The sequence below is a fragment of the Vombatus ursinus genome, unplaced genomic scaffold, assembly GCF_900497805.2.
Source record: "Vombatus ursinus unplaced genomic scaffold, bare-nosed wombat genome assembly UNPS02014818.1, whole genome shotgun sequence".
NCBI classification, from domain to species: Eukaryota; Metazoa; Chordata; class Mammalia; order Diprotodontia; family Vombatidae; genus Vombatus; species Vombatus ursinus.
This window is the reverse complement of record NW_020954596.1, coordinates 34,009,526-34,026,308: the sequence shown is the minus strand read 5'-3', so window position 1 is coordinate 34,026,308 and position 16,783 is coordinate 34,009,526. Positions and strand designations below refer to the sequence as shown.

At 38.8% G+C, this 16,783-nt stretch overlaps 1 protein-coding gene across 6 annotated transcripts in view; it reads right to left on the bottom strand.

Moving 5' to 3' along the window:
* The window catches only part of ZCCHC4 (zinc finger CCHC-type containing 4), a 60,203-nt gene extending 43,703 nt beyond the window's left edge, over window positions 1-16,500 (bottom strand). For 2 of the 6 annotated variants that reach the window (XR_003566817.1, XM_027836337.1), the window contains exons 1-5: window positions 16,350-16,491; window positions 14,907-15,025; window positions 12,541-12,623; window positions 7,024-7,299; window positions 6,164-6,244 (exon numbers count right to left, since the gene is read on the bottom strand). Coding sequence is in view for 5 of the 6 variants with exons in the window: in XM_027836337.1 (XP_027692138.1) it covers window positions 6,164-6,244; window positions 7,024-7,299; window positions 12,541-12,623; window positions 14,907-15,025; window positions 16,350-16,467 (677 nt within the window). In the remaining variant the exon portion in view is untranslated. Of the gene's footprint in view, window positions 1-6,163; window positions 6,245-7,023; window positions 7,300-12,540; window positions 12,624-14,906; window positions 15,026-15,569; window positions 15,641-16,186; window positions 16,232-16,349 lie in introns of those variants that run through there. The other 4 variants (XM_027836332.1, XM_027836334.1, XM_027836336.1 and 1 more) reach the window with 4 other exon arrangements.
* Between the last annotated feature and the right edge of the window lie 283 nt (window positions 16,501-16,783).

Sequence of the window (16,783 nt, the reverse complement as noted above, 5' to 3'; positions counted from 1 at the left end):
ATGTTAGTATAATGATTTAACTAAATTTTAACCTATTTATTTCCAATAGGTAATATGCAAATAAAACAAGCAGCAGGAAAGAAGGTTATCCTATAGTTGATAGTTTTCTTCTGTTTTCAAAGTCTAGAAAAAGGCAACTTTTCCTATTACCTCACCTCATCTTTTTTTTCCCACTCTCATAAAAAGATTAATACCCTCTTTTAGTAACATCCATTTGATCTTTTTTTTAAATTAAGAACCAAATAAAAATAGTACCACAGGGCACCTGGACAAAATATTATAGGCAGCAGTGGAAGAGAAGAAGCCAAGATTTCAGTTCCAAGCTTTCATCAAGTTACAAACAAGTGGGCATAATTATTCATATTTTAAATTATGAAAAATCATTCAACAATGCCCTCCTAAAATGAAATTGGCCACAAAGAATTATACTTTACACTGAATAAAGCAAACAAAACCAATCAGAGATGAATGCACAAGAAAGCCACTCAAAAGGACATTCATTTAATTTGGCCATTCATTCTCTTTAAATAAGAGTCAGTTACCAAATGTGAAACATGTACTATACACAGGAAATGTAATCAAGAACTGAATGAAATTAGTTCATGAGATCAACCTAAGAGATTCATTTTTCAAAAATAACTATATTCAGATGATAGGTTGCCAAATACAGTTTCATATCTTCTCAGCTAAATTTATAATTAAAGCTTGCAGGAATCTATCCTGTAGCAAATATTAACTCTTCTTTTCCCAAAAAAGAATCCTTATGCCATATCCATATGACCAAAATGAAATTGTAATCAGTCTAAACAGCCTTTGGGTTTACTTTCTACAAAGCACAAAACCAAACTACTTGCAGTAGCAAAAGAATTGTGTGGTATATTGATACACCACACAAGGTATATCAATACTCCAAGGATCTGTGATTTTGTTGCTTTAGGCATTCCCTCCATCAATGCTAATCACAAACCCTCATAAATGGTCTTTGAGAGTGGCTGCGGTCAAAAAATTCATGCCCTTGCTGCCAACCTGGTGATCAGCCTCTTTTGCATTTAGACAAGTTGACCCTTGGACGACAGGCATACTCAAACAATTTCAATCTTGATAGAACCTACCAGAGTTTACGGCCTTCAAGGATCCAGCATCACCTCTGTGCCATAGTGATGAACTGGAGCTAAGCTCTGCTTTGGTGGAAGAGCTATGTTAGGAATGACCTCATCCTTCATGCAATCCCCAGGCACTGTGGGATCTGGTGCAAAGTCATACATGACTATATACCTAAATCACAGAGTGTTAAACTGCTCCATAGTTTGATTTCATTTGTGGCTACAAATATGCTCCTACTAATTGGGGCTGCCATAAATTTTAAATGACATCTCTCCAGAATTAAAGCATTCATTGGCTGAAAAATTAGGGAAGATAGAAAAGTTTATGAAACCTGAATCTGTTTGTTCCTAACACATGAATATATATTTATAACAATCTGACCATCTCTCTCCCCCCATCTCCTTTTAAAAGAAACATTCATTAGAGAAATATATTTTTTTTTCTTTTCTTTTTTTTTTTTGGCTAGAATTTTGATAGAAATGGTCCTGGGACGAGGTACCATTCTACAAACATTCTTTTTTTTTTTTGGTTAGGCAATGGGGTTAAGTGACTTGCCCAGGGTCACACAGCTAGTAAGTGTTATGTGTCTAAGGCCAGATTTGAACTCAGGTCCTCCTGAATCCAGGGCAAGTGTTCTATCCACTGTGCCACCGAGCTGCCCCCCATTAGAGAAATATCTTAAGGAATATTTCTTAATTAATAAATAACACTTTCTGAGTTAAAACCAAGTTTAGATTACATTCTCAAAGAGAAAAAAATCACAAAACAGGGAATTAAAGAGGAAATATCCACTATCCACAACATTATATAAAAGTCAATGCCACCCTTCTGAATAAAAAATGAAATCAGACTCATGGCAAAATTAAAGGCCCTTAGAATTTGAACAAGTTGCTTGATACTATTTATGCTCATAAGCCATTAGGATTCCCTCTGGTTTCTTTTGGAACTCTGCAACCTACACCACAGCATAGACCAAATTGAAAGCTACTATAGTTGCTGAGAACATTAAAGTAAAATCACAATCACTGTACAACTTAAATTCAGATACAAAAACAACACAGTACACTATCACTCAATGATACCCAAGTGATCAAAGATCTCGCTGATGTAGGTTGCTCCCTCCAACAGTGAGGCTTGCGACCTAGGCACTCAACCACATCCTGGGTGTTCCTCTTCACATTTTTTGTAGGAAGGATCCACTCAATATGATGGAAATCTTTCTCTGAGTGTTTACATAGTATGTGGGCACCAGGGGAGCACTCAAAATGGGTCTGTTATCCCTCACTCTCTTTCCAAGATAAGCCCATTTCCTTTTCTGATCAGACATTTGCTGAACGACATTTTCTATGCTTCTGCTTAGCAATATCTGTAACATTACAACACTACAGAAGCCCAGAAGCCAAATTGTTGAAATGAGGCACTTGAGTTCTGACCATGCCTCTGTTATTAAAGCTAAAAGATCACAGACTTAGAACCTGAAAGGGCCTAAGAGATGATTTTTACAGATAAGGAAACTAAGGCCCAGAGCAAGGTCTCATGGCAAGAATCAGACTGAATGTCATGCTCTTTCCATGACAGGGAGGCAATGCCAGAGAGGGCAAAGAATGTTGGATCTGAAGTCCACAGACCTAGGATCAGATCTCAGCTTTGTCACCGACTGCCTGTGCTACCTGGTGCAAATCATTTCCATCATCTCAGCCTCCTTCTCCTCCCTGTACGAGCATTTATGAAGTGACCACTAACAGCTTTACAATAAAGTACTTATTAAGGCACTGGGCCAGGGGCTGGATATACAAAGATAAAATGATTCCTTGCCATGAAGGAGCACCCATTTTAATGAGGGGAAACGTCATGCACACACATAAACAAATGCAAGACATGTGAAGTAGATACAAGGAATTTTGAGATCAAAGGCACTAGCAACTAGGAGGGTCAGCACAGGCTTACCGGAAGTGACACTTCAATTGAATTTGAAGAAAGTCAGGGATTCTCTGAGGCATAAGCAGATAAAAGAGTGCGTTCCAGGGATAGACACTGCAGCAAGGCGATCCTCCCTAATTGATTCCCCATTGGAAGCTATTCCAAACCTTCTCTTCCCTCATCGAGCCTCCCACACTTCATTTCCCTGAGGTCCTCTCTTCTGACTGCTGAACCCTTGGCCCAGAGAGCCTTCCACATTTAAGAGGAGCCCAGGTCATGCTCAGTTGATGCCTGGCTCTACTCCTCCTTCTCCAGGCTTCTCAATTTCCTTTCCCACATGCAGCTATCCTCCAAGTATGGAGTATCCCATACTTTTCAGCATCCCTTTATGTGTCTTCTTCTATGAGGATGTAAGGTACTTGGAGGTAAGGACTGTATTTTTTGTTCGTCATGTCAGAACTTCCTAGATTCTGTATGTTCAAATATAATCTCTATGCAAAAGATTTCAAGGTCTATATATCCAACCCTTGTCTCTCTCCTGAAGCCCAGTCCCTCAGAAAGACAGTGAGGAAGAAAAGGAGGGACAGAAGGAAAGAGGAAGGAAGGGACTGGGAAGGAGAGACAGAGATAGAGAAAAAGAAAGAGAGAGAAGGAGGGAGGGGGAGAGAGAGATGGAGAAGAAGAGGAAGAGGGATAGAGAGGAAGGGAGAAAGAACATTTATTAAACGTTTACAATATGCTAGGCACTGTGCTAAGTGCTGAGCATACAAAGAAAGGCAAAAACAGCCCCTGCCCTTAAGAAGCTTACGTTATAACGGGGGAGGGGGAGAATAGTATGTAAATAACTATTTACATACAAGATAGATACAAGCATAGATGGAAAGTGATTCTAGAGCAAAGGCACTAGCAGTATGGGGTGACTGAGAAAGTCCTCCTGTAAAGGCGGGATTTCAGGCGAGCCTTGAAGGGAGCAGGGACCCTAAGAGGCAGGGAACAGGAAGGAGAATATTCCAGGTATGAAGGGTAGCCAGTACAAAGGCACCAAGTTGGGAGATGGAGCATCATGTGTGAGGACTAGCAGGGAGACTTAGAAGGCTGGATTACAGAGCACGCACACGGAGAGAAGTACAAGAAAACTGCAGTCAGCAAGGGATCAGGTTGCTAAGGACTTCAAATGCCAAACAAATGACTTCACATTTTATCCTGGAGGTAATAGGGAGGCCCTGGAGTTCCCTGAAAAGAGAAGCAACAGGGTCAGACCTACAGTTGAGGAAAATTACTTCATGGGCTGAGTAGAAAATAAATTGAGGTGGAAAGGAACTTGAAGCAGGAAGGTCAAGCTGTTGAAATAGCTTTTCAAACAGATAAGAGGTGATGAGGGCCCATACCAAGGTGGTGACTGTGTGAGGGGAGAGATATACAAGAGACAACAGGAAGGTAGAAACAAGATTTGACAACAGATTGGATACGTGGGATGAGTGTAAGTGAGACGCTGAGAATGACACTGAGGTTTTGAGCCTCAGAAGATGGTGGTGCCCTCAACAGTACAAGAGAAGTTGAGAAGAGGAAAGAACTTAAGGGAAAGACAATGCAGTGGGTTTTGAACTTGTTGAGTTTGAAATGCCTACAGAACATCCAATTTAAGATGCTCAATAGGCAGCTGGAAATGGGTGACTGTAACTCAGAAGAGAGACTGAAGTGAATACATTAATCTGAGAATCAGCTGCATAGAGATGATAATTGAACCCTTGGGAGCTGAGATCACTAAGTGAAATAGGATAGAGGGAGAAGAGAAGAGTCCAATATAAAACTCTGGGGGATATACGCATTTAGTGGGCATGACCTGGATGAAGATCTAGCAAAGGAGACTGGGAAGGCATGGTCAGATAGGTAGAAGGAGTACCAGGAGAGAATGACGTCATGAAAACTTAGTGTGGAGATAGTATGTAGGAGTGATAACTATGGAGAGAGAGCAGTTGTGGGTCAGAAAGCAAACTGCACAGGTTTAGAAGTGAGACAAGAGCACTGCACGTAGAGAGCTTTCTCAAGAGCCTAGCCAAGCGGCAGCTAGGTGGCACAGTGGATAGAGCACTGGCCCTGGAGTCAAGAGGACCTGAGTTCAAATCTGGCCTCAGAGACTTGACACTAGCTGTGTGACCTTGGGCAAGTCACTGAACCCCAATTGCCTCTCAAAAAAAAGAGTCTAGCCAAGAATAGGAGAAAAGATAGAATGATAGCTAGTGGGGATGGTCAGGTCAAGCAAGAATTTTTTAAAGACGGAGGCATGTAGCCAGGTCTATAAACATCAGGGAAGGAGTCAGTAGAGAGTAAGAGATTGAAAAATAGAGAGAATGGGGGGAGCAATCTGCGGCAGAAGACAGAAGGAGATGGGATCAAGTGTGCATTGGCTTTGGGCAAGAAGGAGGGCCACCTCTACTGAAGGAGGAGATAGAGGAGGATGGTGTGTGCATGATGACATGAAAAGGGAAGAAAAGAGAACACTTAGAGAATGGGCTCAATATTTACAGTGAAGTACATAGAAAAGTCCTCATCTCAGAGAGGGAGGGGAGGGAGTGCCACGGAAGACTCAAGGAGAAACAAAAAGGTTTGCAACAGCCAGCAAACAAAATTATAGTAAATCAATTATTCTCTAGTTGGTCTTCACCTTCACTCCAATAAGCAGCCAATGGAGAGAAATAAACTCTTCTCCAGATGAAATGGACCAAAAAATTTATGTTTTGATATAACTTGAAGATCTGGTGATGAAGCAAAATTCTACAAATTCTTCGCTAAGTAAGAAGGAGCTCAAGCACTCATTTCAGAATGAAATGAATGAGAAGTTTCACTCAACAGGAAGTCAAAATATAACAAACTTTAAAAACAAGACAAAACTATGTTTTGTAGGAAGCAGATTAGGCAAAGCACAGGAATAGACTTTGTCTCCCAAGATACAAAATATAACAGAACAGGCATTGAGTTTTTGTGTCCAACAAACAAAAAGTTATCTTATAAACAACTACTGCCTTTGAGACCCAGCTAGAGGGGAAAACAGAGATAATAAAAAAACTAAATAAAGAAAATTGCAAAAACTAGGACATGTCTGGAAAAAAAGAATAAATATTATGTCTTGTAAACCTACCTAAAATCAATATCCAGCAGAAGGCTTTTAACGTCAGACTCCTTGTCGCCTGATGCTTTCAATCTGATCAGCTCATGCAGCCTAAAGCAATTAATGAAAGCAATTTAGTAAGAAATTACCAACACCACAGACAGCAAAAAAAGCTGAAATGATCAATTTTTTCCAATGTTTGAAAGCTCGGTTCCACAAAACTTTCAATGAAATAAGCAATGGAATTTGGGCAGGTTTTTCAAAATCAACTTATCAGTTTCGTTAATGTTTAAAAGATAGTGGCCTTTCCTTATCTGAAACACAGAACTCTGAAACTGCAAAAGCCAAGCAGAGACAAAAAAAATCTCATAAATAAGAAAGAACACATAAGCCTTTCCAAGGAGAGGGAGGAAAAAAAAAAAAACAAATAAAAAATGAACATTAAGTATACTTTTCCTTTCTCTCAATGTCCTGATCTGCATTTGGCAAGTATAGCTATGTTAGAGAACATACCAGAATATATGAAATCTCCAAAATGATTAACTGTTTGGCATCTACCACCCTGTTGGCCTAGAGATGTTTCTCCAAAAGGAACAACAGAGATTGCTACCACCTACTTCATATCAAGAGCTATGCTATAGGGGCAGATAGGTGGCGCAGTGGTGAGAGCAATGGCCTTGGAATCAGGAGGACCTGAGTTCAAATACGGCCTCAGACACCCAATACTTCCTAGCTGTGTGACCCTGGGCAAGTCACTTAACATCAACTGCCTCACCAAAAAAAAAAAAAAAAAAGAACTGTGCTATATATCTCATATACCCTGTGGCAAGTCATGTACTTCATAAAGATTTGTTTCTAGTGATGATGGAATTATTAAAAAATTAACATACCTTGGTGTTCCAACACACAGCACTTTCCTAAATCCAAGAGTGGAAATTAGGTCCAGTAAGAACTGGCAACTTCTGTCTGTGAACAAATACTGAGCATTTGTCTTCTTATTCTCCAATGGATACAGGAGCTGACTGGGTCTCTTTAACTGAGCAATGGAGATATCACAAAGTACCTGGTGATCACAATGCTTTCCCCAATCATCTGGTAACAGTAACTGTTGACATCTTCGGCAAAACTTCCTTTGAGATAAGGGTAGCTCAATAAACTTCCAATACCTTCAATACACAATTCAACAAGACAGAACAAATTTTAAGTCAGTTTCTATGGAAGACACTGGATTATTAATATTTTAATATTCAAAAAGTACTTCTTAAAACCCCAAATAATTATTTGAAAAATATATTGGCTATAATTTATACCTAGTCAAGTAACTACAAAGTAGAAAAGAATCAGCAATTTCATAAGAATGAAGATGCTCCAATTTAGCCACTGAGTGAAGATTAATATCTATTTCAAATGTGAACTTAATATATAACTCCAACTCAGGTCACTACTACAAATATAATGCTTAAACAAATCTGTATTTCTGACTTTAAATGTTAAAACAGTCTTACTCAGTGTGTTAGTCACTACAAAATGAAAAGTTAAGGTCATTCTTCATGCTCTTAAGGCATACTTAGCAAGAATAATAACCTTCTAAAGAACAGATGTTTGCTATAAAGGAATTCTATTCTCAGCAATATTGATGAAGCCCAATTAAAAGGTGATTATGTCCCCCAACCCTTTGTCCCAAAAGATAGAAATGGCTCATAATCCAGATCATGTTCAAAGTCTACCCCTGGAAAGAGCTGACATGATGCTTTTTTTTTTCTTTAAGGAAATTGTCATATGGACCAAATGAGATGTTTCCAATCATTTTTACATCCACTTTCAAAACTGACATTCCTTATAATTTACCGTTCTCATGTAGAAGTTGGCCGAGGGAAAAACAACTAGTCACTGTCAAGTGTTTAAAAAATTTAGATTGCTTTCATGCTTGTCAATGGACATCAGTTTTGAAGTGAAAGAAAGAAGATGCAATTACGAGGCACTCACCATGGGCCAGGCACTTGTGCCTGAATTCAGGGTTCACTAACCAATGGGAATAGAAGAGAGGGAGAGAGCAAATCCACTAGGGTTAGGGCAGATGGTCAGAAATATCTAAATCTAAATCTAAATCCAAATGGTCCTCCAATGGATCCCTAGAGTTTGGGTAAATTCTTATGATTTCAGTGGAACTAACTACTGAGACTTCACCAGGTACACAATGAACTAAACATAAAGTCAGTATAATCAATTCAAATTTCATCTAAGCACCAAGTCTCATGTCAAACCACCTTTGGCATTGACAGGTACTTTGGAGCACTGATGTCAAAAAAACTTAAAATTATAAATTCAGAGCTGAAGCTTGGAGATTGCCTAGTTCAATACTCTGAGGCAACTGAGACCCAATGGGTAAAGCACCTTACAACAATATTACAAACAGATAAAGAAGAAATTGGATTCAAAACCACTTTTATTGACTGCAAATCTGATAACCTTTTTCTAATACAACACACTGCTTGACATGACAATAACACAAATGTTTCTGTTTCTAGAAATGCCCTTTGGATGACCTTATCTATATATCAGAAGAAACTTCAGTAATTCAGAATCAAAGCAGCAGTAGGGAAAAGGGCCACTAAGTAATTAAAGGCAAGGGAGAAGTGAGAACTCAATGAACCAATAGCAGATTACAATTTTACACTTCTGTTCAAACAGCACCTCAAGGGGTTTCTAATGGAATCTTAGAACTGATCAGAGGTCTTAAGATGAACAGTCTACTCAAGAGTTCCATTTTCTAGCCACCAAAACAAAATCCACATTGCTCTCCCACGACCTTCCTTAGGTTCAACAGATGAGACCAGTCTACATGATACCTGAGAATTCTAGGACCTCCTCAGGTCAGACAGAAAGAGCTAGCTATCTGAGGTAACATGGTATAGCAGAGTGCTAGAGTCAGGAAGACCTAGGTTTGAATCCTGCCTCACATGTTTACTTAGCTGTGCTACTCTAGGCAAAATACATGGACTTGACCTCTCTGAACCTCAATCTCCTCACCTGTAGAATGAGGAGCTAGACTTTCCTACAAAGCTTGAACAAATGTACAGATCTATAGAGAAATTCTGAATAACCAAAAATTAATCTAATTTTCAAGGAATATGAGTATATCATTCAAATTCAATTCAGTTGTGTGATCTTTAGTAATAGTTTATAGAATGAGTCCTTGCCTTTACTTAAATAATAGCCATCTGTTTCCTCTAGAGAGGGTGTTGGCATATTACATTGAGAGTTAGCCAGCGTCAGGAAGACCTAGGTTCAAGCCCACCTCTGATATATATGGCTGTGGGACCCTGGACAAATCACTCAGCAGTGTTCCAAATAACTAAGACCATATGTTGCAAAACAGTTGCTGATCTGCACAGGCAGAAGAACTTTCCTCACTGGTATTTTCCTACAATAAAAAGGCCAAAAGCTTTGTCTAAGTCTCTATCCAAGCAAAAAACTGATCAAGTCTTTACACAGCTTCAGTTTCAATGTTTACACTAAAAGTCTGTAAGGGACATACAATGACCATTTCTTTAAAGAGCACATTGCTAAACCATGAGACTGCTGAAAAAAAATCTGGAACTGTATTCAAATCACTAGCTACCTTAAAATGTTTTTATTTTGATATTATTCCAAGTTTATAGCATATGAGTCTTATTTTGCTTTTTTAGAAAATACTTATCCCTATTGGCATAAACTTCATTTATTCCTATTGGCACTAGTTTTATTATTGGGGGGGGATTGTTAATTGATATTTCTTGTGTATGCTTTCTTTCTCTCAAGATAATGTAATCATTTAAATAAATCACTAAATTAAGATAATCAGATACAGGTTTTTAAAAATTTGGTTAGAAAAATGTGAAGATTTGAAGAAGTGTTGATTATTCCATTTTCCTTCCTTATTCATATTTACTACACATACCTAGGAAGGAAAAAAGAAACATTCATTCGGCTGCTCAGCTCAGCATGATTCACAAATTGCAGGCTAGCATTTTGAAATGTCATTTTTATTGATCTCCATTTGATGTTCCATTTGCCTTTCCTGGAGTAGACAAATTATGTTTATGGTATTTCCCTAATAGCAGACTTTGAAAATCCGAGTTTAAATGAACAATAAAAAAAAAAAAACAACCAAATGAAATATCAACTAAACAAAGCTGTCTGGATGCATATAAATTAGTAAGTTCTTACTAGGACTCTACAGGTCACAGTGAGAGTGTGTCAACATCTTTGCTAAGTGCGTAATGGCATACCTTCAAGAAGCAATCTGAAAACTAAAAGGAAAAGCTGTTGCTTAACCACAAAAATAAATACCTCAGTTTAACTTACTATACCTAAGAACTCATCCCAAGAGTTCAAAAGGTAAGAAGAATGATCATCACTCTGTTTGGTGGAACTCAGAGAGGTGGGCAATACTGTCATTTCCCTAACACAAATTAGGTAACACCTGGTTTTAACTTTTTAGCTACCATCATTCTTTTTTTGCCATAATTTTAAAACTAAATTACTTAATCAAAGCACAACAAAACCTCTTTAACTAAGAAGGAGTAGAAAGACCAGTTTGATTTAGAGAACATTCTCCTTCATAGAATCTTTTAAAAGAAATTTGGTTTTTATTCTTTTCAAGCAAACAAATACACAAATAGGCACAGATAAGTTTAAAAAAAGAATTACAATTCAAAATCACAGCCCCATTGTGATAATTGATGTTATCATAAGCATTAAAGTTGCATAACATATAGACAAAAATGAATTACTGGAAGGAAGCAAGCCAAAGGCACACTAAAGGAATCCTTGATTTCTTAAGTCTTAGAAAAAGCCAAAATTTTTGACAGAAATTTTTTAGAAGAAACTATTTCAAACTCCTGACTCAAAGTAAATCATGTATTCTACATCTGAATCCTTCAATACTTAAAAAAGAGTCATGATTTCTTTCACTGACATGGGAACCTCCCCAACCTATGAAGATCACAACTCCTCCATACCTCAGCAAAGAATTTCATGAACTGTTTTGATCAAAACAATCACCTGACAGCCAAGCTTCTGGTGATAAGATATCTAAATTAGCAAATTTCAAATTAATGGAAACCAAATTAATGAAATTATATTGTCAAAAAACTTAAATCCTTTGGAGTCAGATGAAATAACACTTCATCCTTAAAATCTTCTCTGATTCCCACCCCCTCCTTTTTGTACGTGCTTAGTACAGCGTCTGGCACGGACTAGATATTTAATAAATGCTTGCTAACTGATTATTCATGTGGAGCTTATCACATATTACCCTCAACTATACTATCCTTGTATGTGTAATGTCTCCTCTACTGGTTTGTAAGATTTTGCAGGCATCAACCTCGTAGCTGAGGACCAAAACTCCATCTAGCACATAATGGGCGACAAGCAAGAAGTAGCCAGAAGAGCCAGGATCTGGAATCTTGACTCTCTCCCTTACTATCTGGGTGACCCGGACCAAGTCACTAAATGTTTCTGTTTCAACACAGATGTCACAGGGGAGGTGAACGAGACACTCTGAGGTCCATCCTGGCTCCAGATTGTGGGACCCCAAGTGTTTAGTTAAAAAGCCGACAACAGAAGCATTTTAAGTAAAAGGCTGCGGACACCACCAATCCCAAAGAAGCTGAAAACCAGTCTGAAGGAAGAACGCCGCCAAAGGGTGAACAGCCAAAACCCTCCCCTTCTGGGGGTCTCCTGCTTCCCCTCCTCTCCTATCCAACCTTTCACATCTCAGGAGAGCACTTCACATGAAGAATCTCCTGTAATTCCTTTCTTTCCTCAAACAACCACACTCTGAGAAGAGAAATTTAAGAGCTCGAGCTGTAGACCAAGACCCTCATCACTGAACAAAAACAACCAAACTGTCTAGATTTTTATTAACTAAACATTAACCTCTTTTCAATCTTATCTTGCTTCACTGTTGTTTGTCATGTCTGACTCTTCCTGACCCCATTTGGGGTTTTCTTGGCAAAGACACTGGAGTGGTTTGCCATTTCCTTCTCCAGCTCATTTTATAGATAAAGAAACTGACGCCAACAGGGTTAAGGGACTTGCCCAGGGTCATACAGCTGGGAAGTGTCTGAGGTCACATTTGAACTCAGGAAGATGAGTCTTTCTAACTCCAGGCCCAATACTACTCATTAGGGCATCCAGCTGCTCAATCCTATCCTGCCTAGCCCCAAATAAAATACACTAATTCATTCCTATTCATGAAGTAAAATATTTTACAGTCTCATGGTCTGTCCTTTCACTTCCCTAGCCTCCGGGGGAAAAAATGATATTTTAGTATTGTTTAAAGGTTTGGTCACAGTGGTAGTTAATTTTAAGGGAAGAGATTACAGTTAAAGTAACATTTAAAAGAAATACAATATCAGCACCTTTCTACGTACTGCTTGTGGGACAGGAGAGGTTGGCAACGTCTGTTGTAAATTTCTCGGGCAGCAAGTCTAGCTTCTGACAACTGAAAAAAGAGCACAGATCACTTAAACAGAAATTCTCAAATATTCGACTATTCTAAAACAACTGTAGGCATACTTTTTTTTTACAGGAAGAAACATAAAGTTTAATCAGTTAAAATGCATTGCCTATTCATTTCAAAAAGAAATGTAAGAAACTTACGAAGGCCTTTTTTTTTAACCTCTGAAAGCACTAAAATTCATGTAAGAATGTTTGTTTGACTGGAGAAAACCAGTAAATGGGATTCACTTGCTCTATAGTAGTAATGCTGAAAAATCTTCCTTAAAAGTGTTAGAATTTTTATATTGTTTTCCATGCCACAAACATTCCTTCCATTATCTCAGTCTTCATATAACTAAAATTTATCATTCAAAATTCAGAAACGTAACATAGGAAATTAATCACAAGACATTTTCAGCATGACTGAAAGTAGAGTTTTTTGTTGACTATGGTCATGACCAGCCCTCAATTTCTCTTTGGGGAAATAGTAGCCAGTCTACTGAGTTAGTACATCAGTACATATATCTGTGACAGGCACCGCAGAAAGACAATGAGCTGGGCCTAGAACTGAACAGGAGAAAGAGAGCAGCTGGATGGCACTAGGGAAATTTAAAATGTGCTTTTAATGATCCTAAGTTGCTCCCCAACACAAAAACTTATCTTTTTTCAACAACTGTGATGTCCCAATAATGATGTAGCTTGGAATACTATAATCTTGAAAAAATAAGTTACGGATTACCTAAAGGGCAACGGGAAAATGAGTGGGCAAAAATAGACTGCATCAAAGTTCCAACAACGAAATGTGAAAGAAGTACTGTAAAAGACCACATTCAGGAAATGTATGATTCTTAAAATTCACATGGGGAGAATAAGGCAGTAAAATGTGGAGAGTCAGTATTAACACTGGAACTCACACAACATAAAAAGACCTAAAGGAAGGCCTCCAGCAAGTTCTATGTGTACAAAAATATGACAAGTTGAAAAGGTGTGGATTCTTCTTAACTCTAATATTGTTGCAATTTTAAATGTTCTTTTAAGAGAAAGAGTTTTTGATTCCTTAAGGCTGAATCCTATTGATGGAGGCCTTCATTTTAATCCTAATTTTGTACATGTTAACTGTTTTACTTTTCAAGGAAGGACTGCTTGCCAGAATCTTGGTGAAAGGAAATATAATTTATATAGCCAAACAGAGAAAAATAATAATTAAAAGCTTTTGTTATTTTGTATTGTGATATAATTTTATGTATTATATGTGTCATATCATCTTATATAGTTACATAAATATCTATATTATATCATCTTTCTATGGATTTTAAATCTTACTGAAGCATTAAAAGATGGAAAGAGATCTAGATTTTCAAGACAATTTCACTGACCAGTAATTAATATCTTTGTCAATAATAAAAATTCACTAACTCTAGCCTCTAGCAATAAAAGGCTATGTCACCATGTTCATGGTATAATGGAAAGGGATGTATTTGATGTGGAATCATAAGACCTGGATCTGGATCTTGGTTTTTCTATTTATTACCTGTGCGGCCCTAGGCGATAATAACAATAGCCACCATTTATGTAGTGCTTTAAGATTTGCAAACCACTTTACATAGGTTATCTTATTTGAAATTCACAATAAGCTTGTAATATGTAGGTATTACAAGTATCACTGTAGCCTCTAAGCTTCGGATTCTACATTTGTAAAATGAATGAACTGGATCACATCACCTTGAAAGTCCTTCCCAGCTGTAAATCCTATGATCTTTCATACTTAATTTCAATCACAGAACAGTGAAAATGTCACCAAACTGTGAACCTGAGACTTGAGTTCTAATCTTAGCTCTATTACTAAGTAGTTATGTTACTTTGAACAAATCACTTAATACCTATTGGTCACAAGTTTCCCCATCTTTAAAAACATGATCCATAAGGTTCCCTGCAACGATAACACTTTATGACATCCATATTCAAAACATATGCTATTCTTAGGAATTCTCAGTACAACTGTATCACATATCAATTCATCAAGGACCCATGATTTCATCAGTGTAGGAAATCCCAGTCTAGGAACTGATTTTGTGATCCTATACTTAAGAGTCTTAGAAAACTGCCTAAGGCTCAGACAGGCTCTCTGTCACATTATATACCTATTAAGTTTCAGAAACCAGCCTTGAATCCAGGTATTACTGACTGCAAGTCCAGAACTCTATCTGCTATACAGCTTCTTCTCTATAGGCACAATCTTGCCGTAACAGAAAACATGAAAAAAACATATCTCCAAAGACTGTCATACCTTTTCATCTTCCCACTGAAAGAAATTACAGTCTTTTCTATCTCTGCAAGCTGAGCAAGCATAAAATCTTCGAGCCTCTTCTTTACCTTGGTTTACCTTTACAAACAGAAGAGTAGGACCTAGAGAAGAAAAATTAACAGCATCATCAGTTTATGAATAAGAAAAATTTCGAGAGCTCCATTTAAATTGCTAGTTTTCACTTCAGTGAAAGTTTTAGGGTTTTTGGTTAAAAAGGCAGTAGTGCAGAGTATTGGGAATTTAATACAGTGGGTTGAAATCCTAGTTTTGCTATGTGACCTTGGGTAAGATATTTAACCTTCCCAGATCACTGTTTTCTCACCTGTAAAGTGGAGACACTAAATCCTATCATGCTAAATCTATCATTTTGATTAATTTATGATTTCTATGGAACAACTTTCAGGCATGAATAATTTAAACATAACAACTTTTGAAAATTGAACTCATTTAGAAATGAATGCCACTCTGGGAAGCTTACTGAGGTGGAAAGAAGCTTCTTTATTATAAAATGGTGACAACAACCCACTTTTGTAAAGCACTTTAAGGTTTACAAAACACTTTCCTCAAAACATCCTTCCAGATAGTGCAATTATAATCCTTATTTTACAGCCCAGAAATCTGATGTTCAAAGTTTAGGTGACTCACCCAGGCTCACATAGCTATTAAATGCCAGATGTGAGCCCAATTCTCCCATCCTCAGTTGATTCTGACTTCCAAGTCCCTCACACCAGGACTGTTTCTGAGCATATCAGTGCTGGCACTGTGAGAAGCATTTGTATACTATGCTGTATAACACCATAAAAAACCGTGAACTATTCTCAGGATGAGACAATAGCTACAAAGGGAAGATTTCTCATTGTCTTGCTCCCTGGCCCACTCTGCTCTCTCCTGTAGCCTAACACAAGCAGGAATCTGTGGGGTTGGTGACAAATAGTTCAAGGACGTCACCGGCACCGAGTCCCCCTTCTCCTATCCAGCTTGCTCTGCCACGAATGAGCAGAAAGCCTACTACTTGCAAAGTCATGCTAGCCATGCTTGAGAGGGACTCTAAATCACCAATATCCCTGCCAAAAACAACGCAGAGTCTGGAAGCTTTCCCTGGGACGTTGTCCTTGGGCAACTGTGAACAGTTCCAGTTAAGAGGCATCGGGAAGAGGCGGGCTCACAGGTCAAGGTTTATAGAAAGGGGAAAGGGTCCTTCTTAGAAATCAACCCCCTCATTTTACTGATGAGGAAACGGAGGTCCATAAATGTGAACTGACTTGTCCAAGTAGTCCACTTATTACGCATTCAGGTCCTTACACTCGAGCGAAGGGACGAGACAGAGAGAAGAGGGGGGCTGGCCATGAAGGCAAACCCGACACCCCAGACCCCTCCACGCCCCACGAGCTACACGTGCCCAGCCGAACCGGCTCCTGGACCCACCGTGGGGACAGTGAGGAGGGGGGCCCGAGGTGTCTTGGGAAACCAACACCTCCACCCCTGACCTCCTCCTCCGCTCCCCACCCTCCTGCACAGAGGCCGCCGCTTCCTCCCTCGCCATGGTTGCTCCCTCCTCATTCCTGGGGGCAGCCATCTTTCCGCTACGGTCCCGAAAGCCTCAGCTGCCAACGACGACGTGTCTCTAAGCGTAGACTAGAGCGTCGCCGGCCGCTGAACATCGCCCCCGCGGGCCCTGGAGGAGTCACGACAGCCGCAAGGGCTGCTCCTGTCCTCGCGCTCCTACCCCTAGGGTGGCAATGGAGGGGCAGATAATGAGGCTCCTGGCTCCCCTTTTAAAAGGAGGTAAATATATAGTACTTCACTATTTCTGGGGATGTGTCCTAAATATCCTTAATTTTTACAGCAAAGTGTATGAC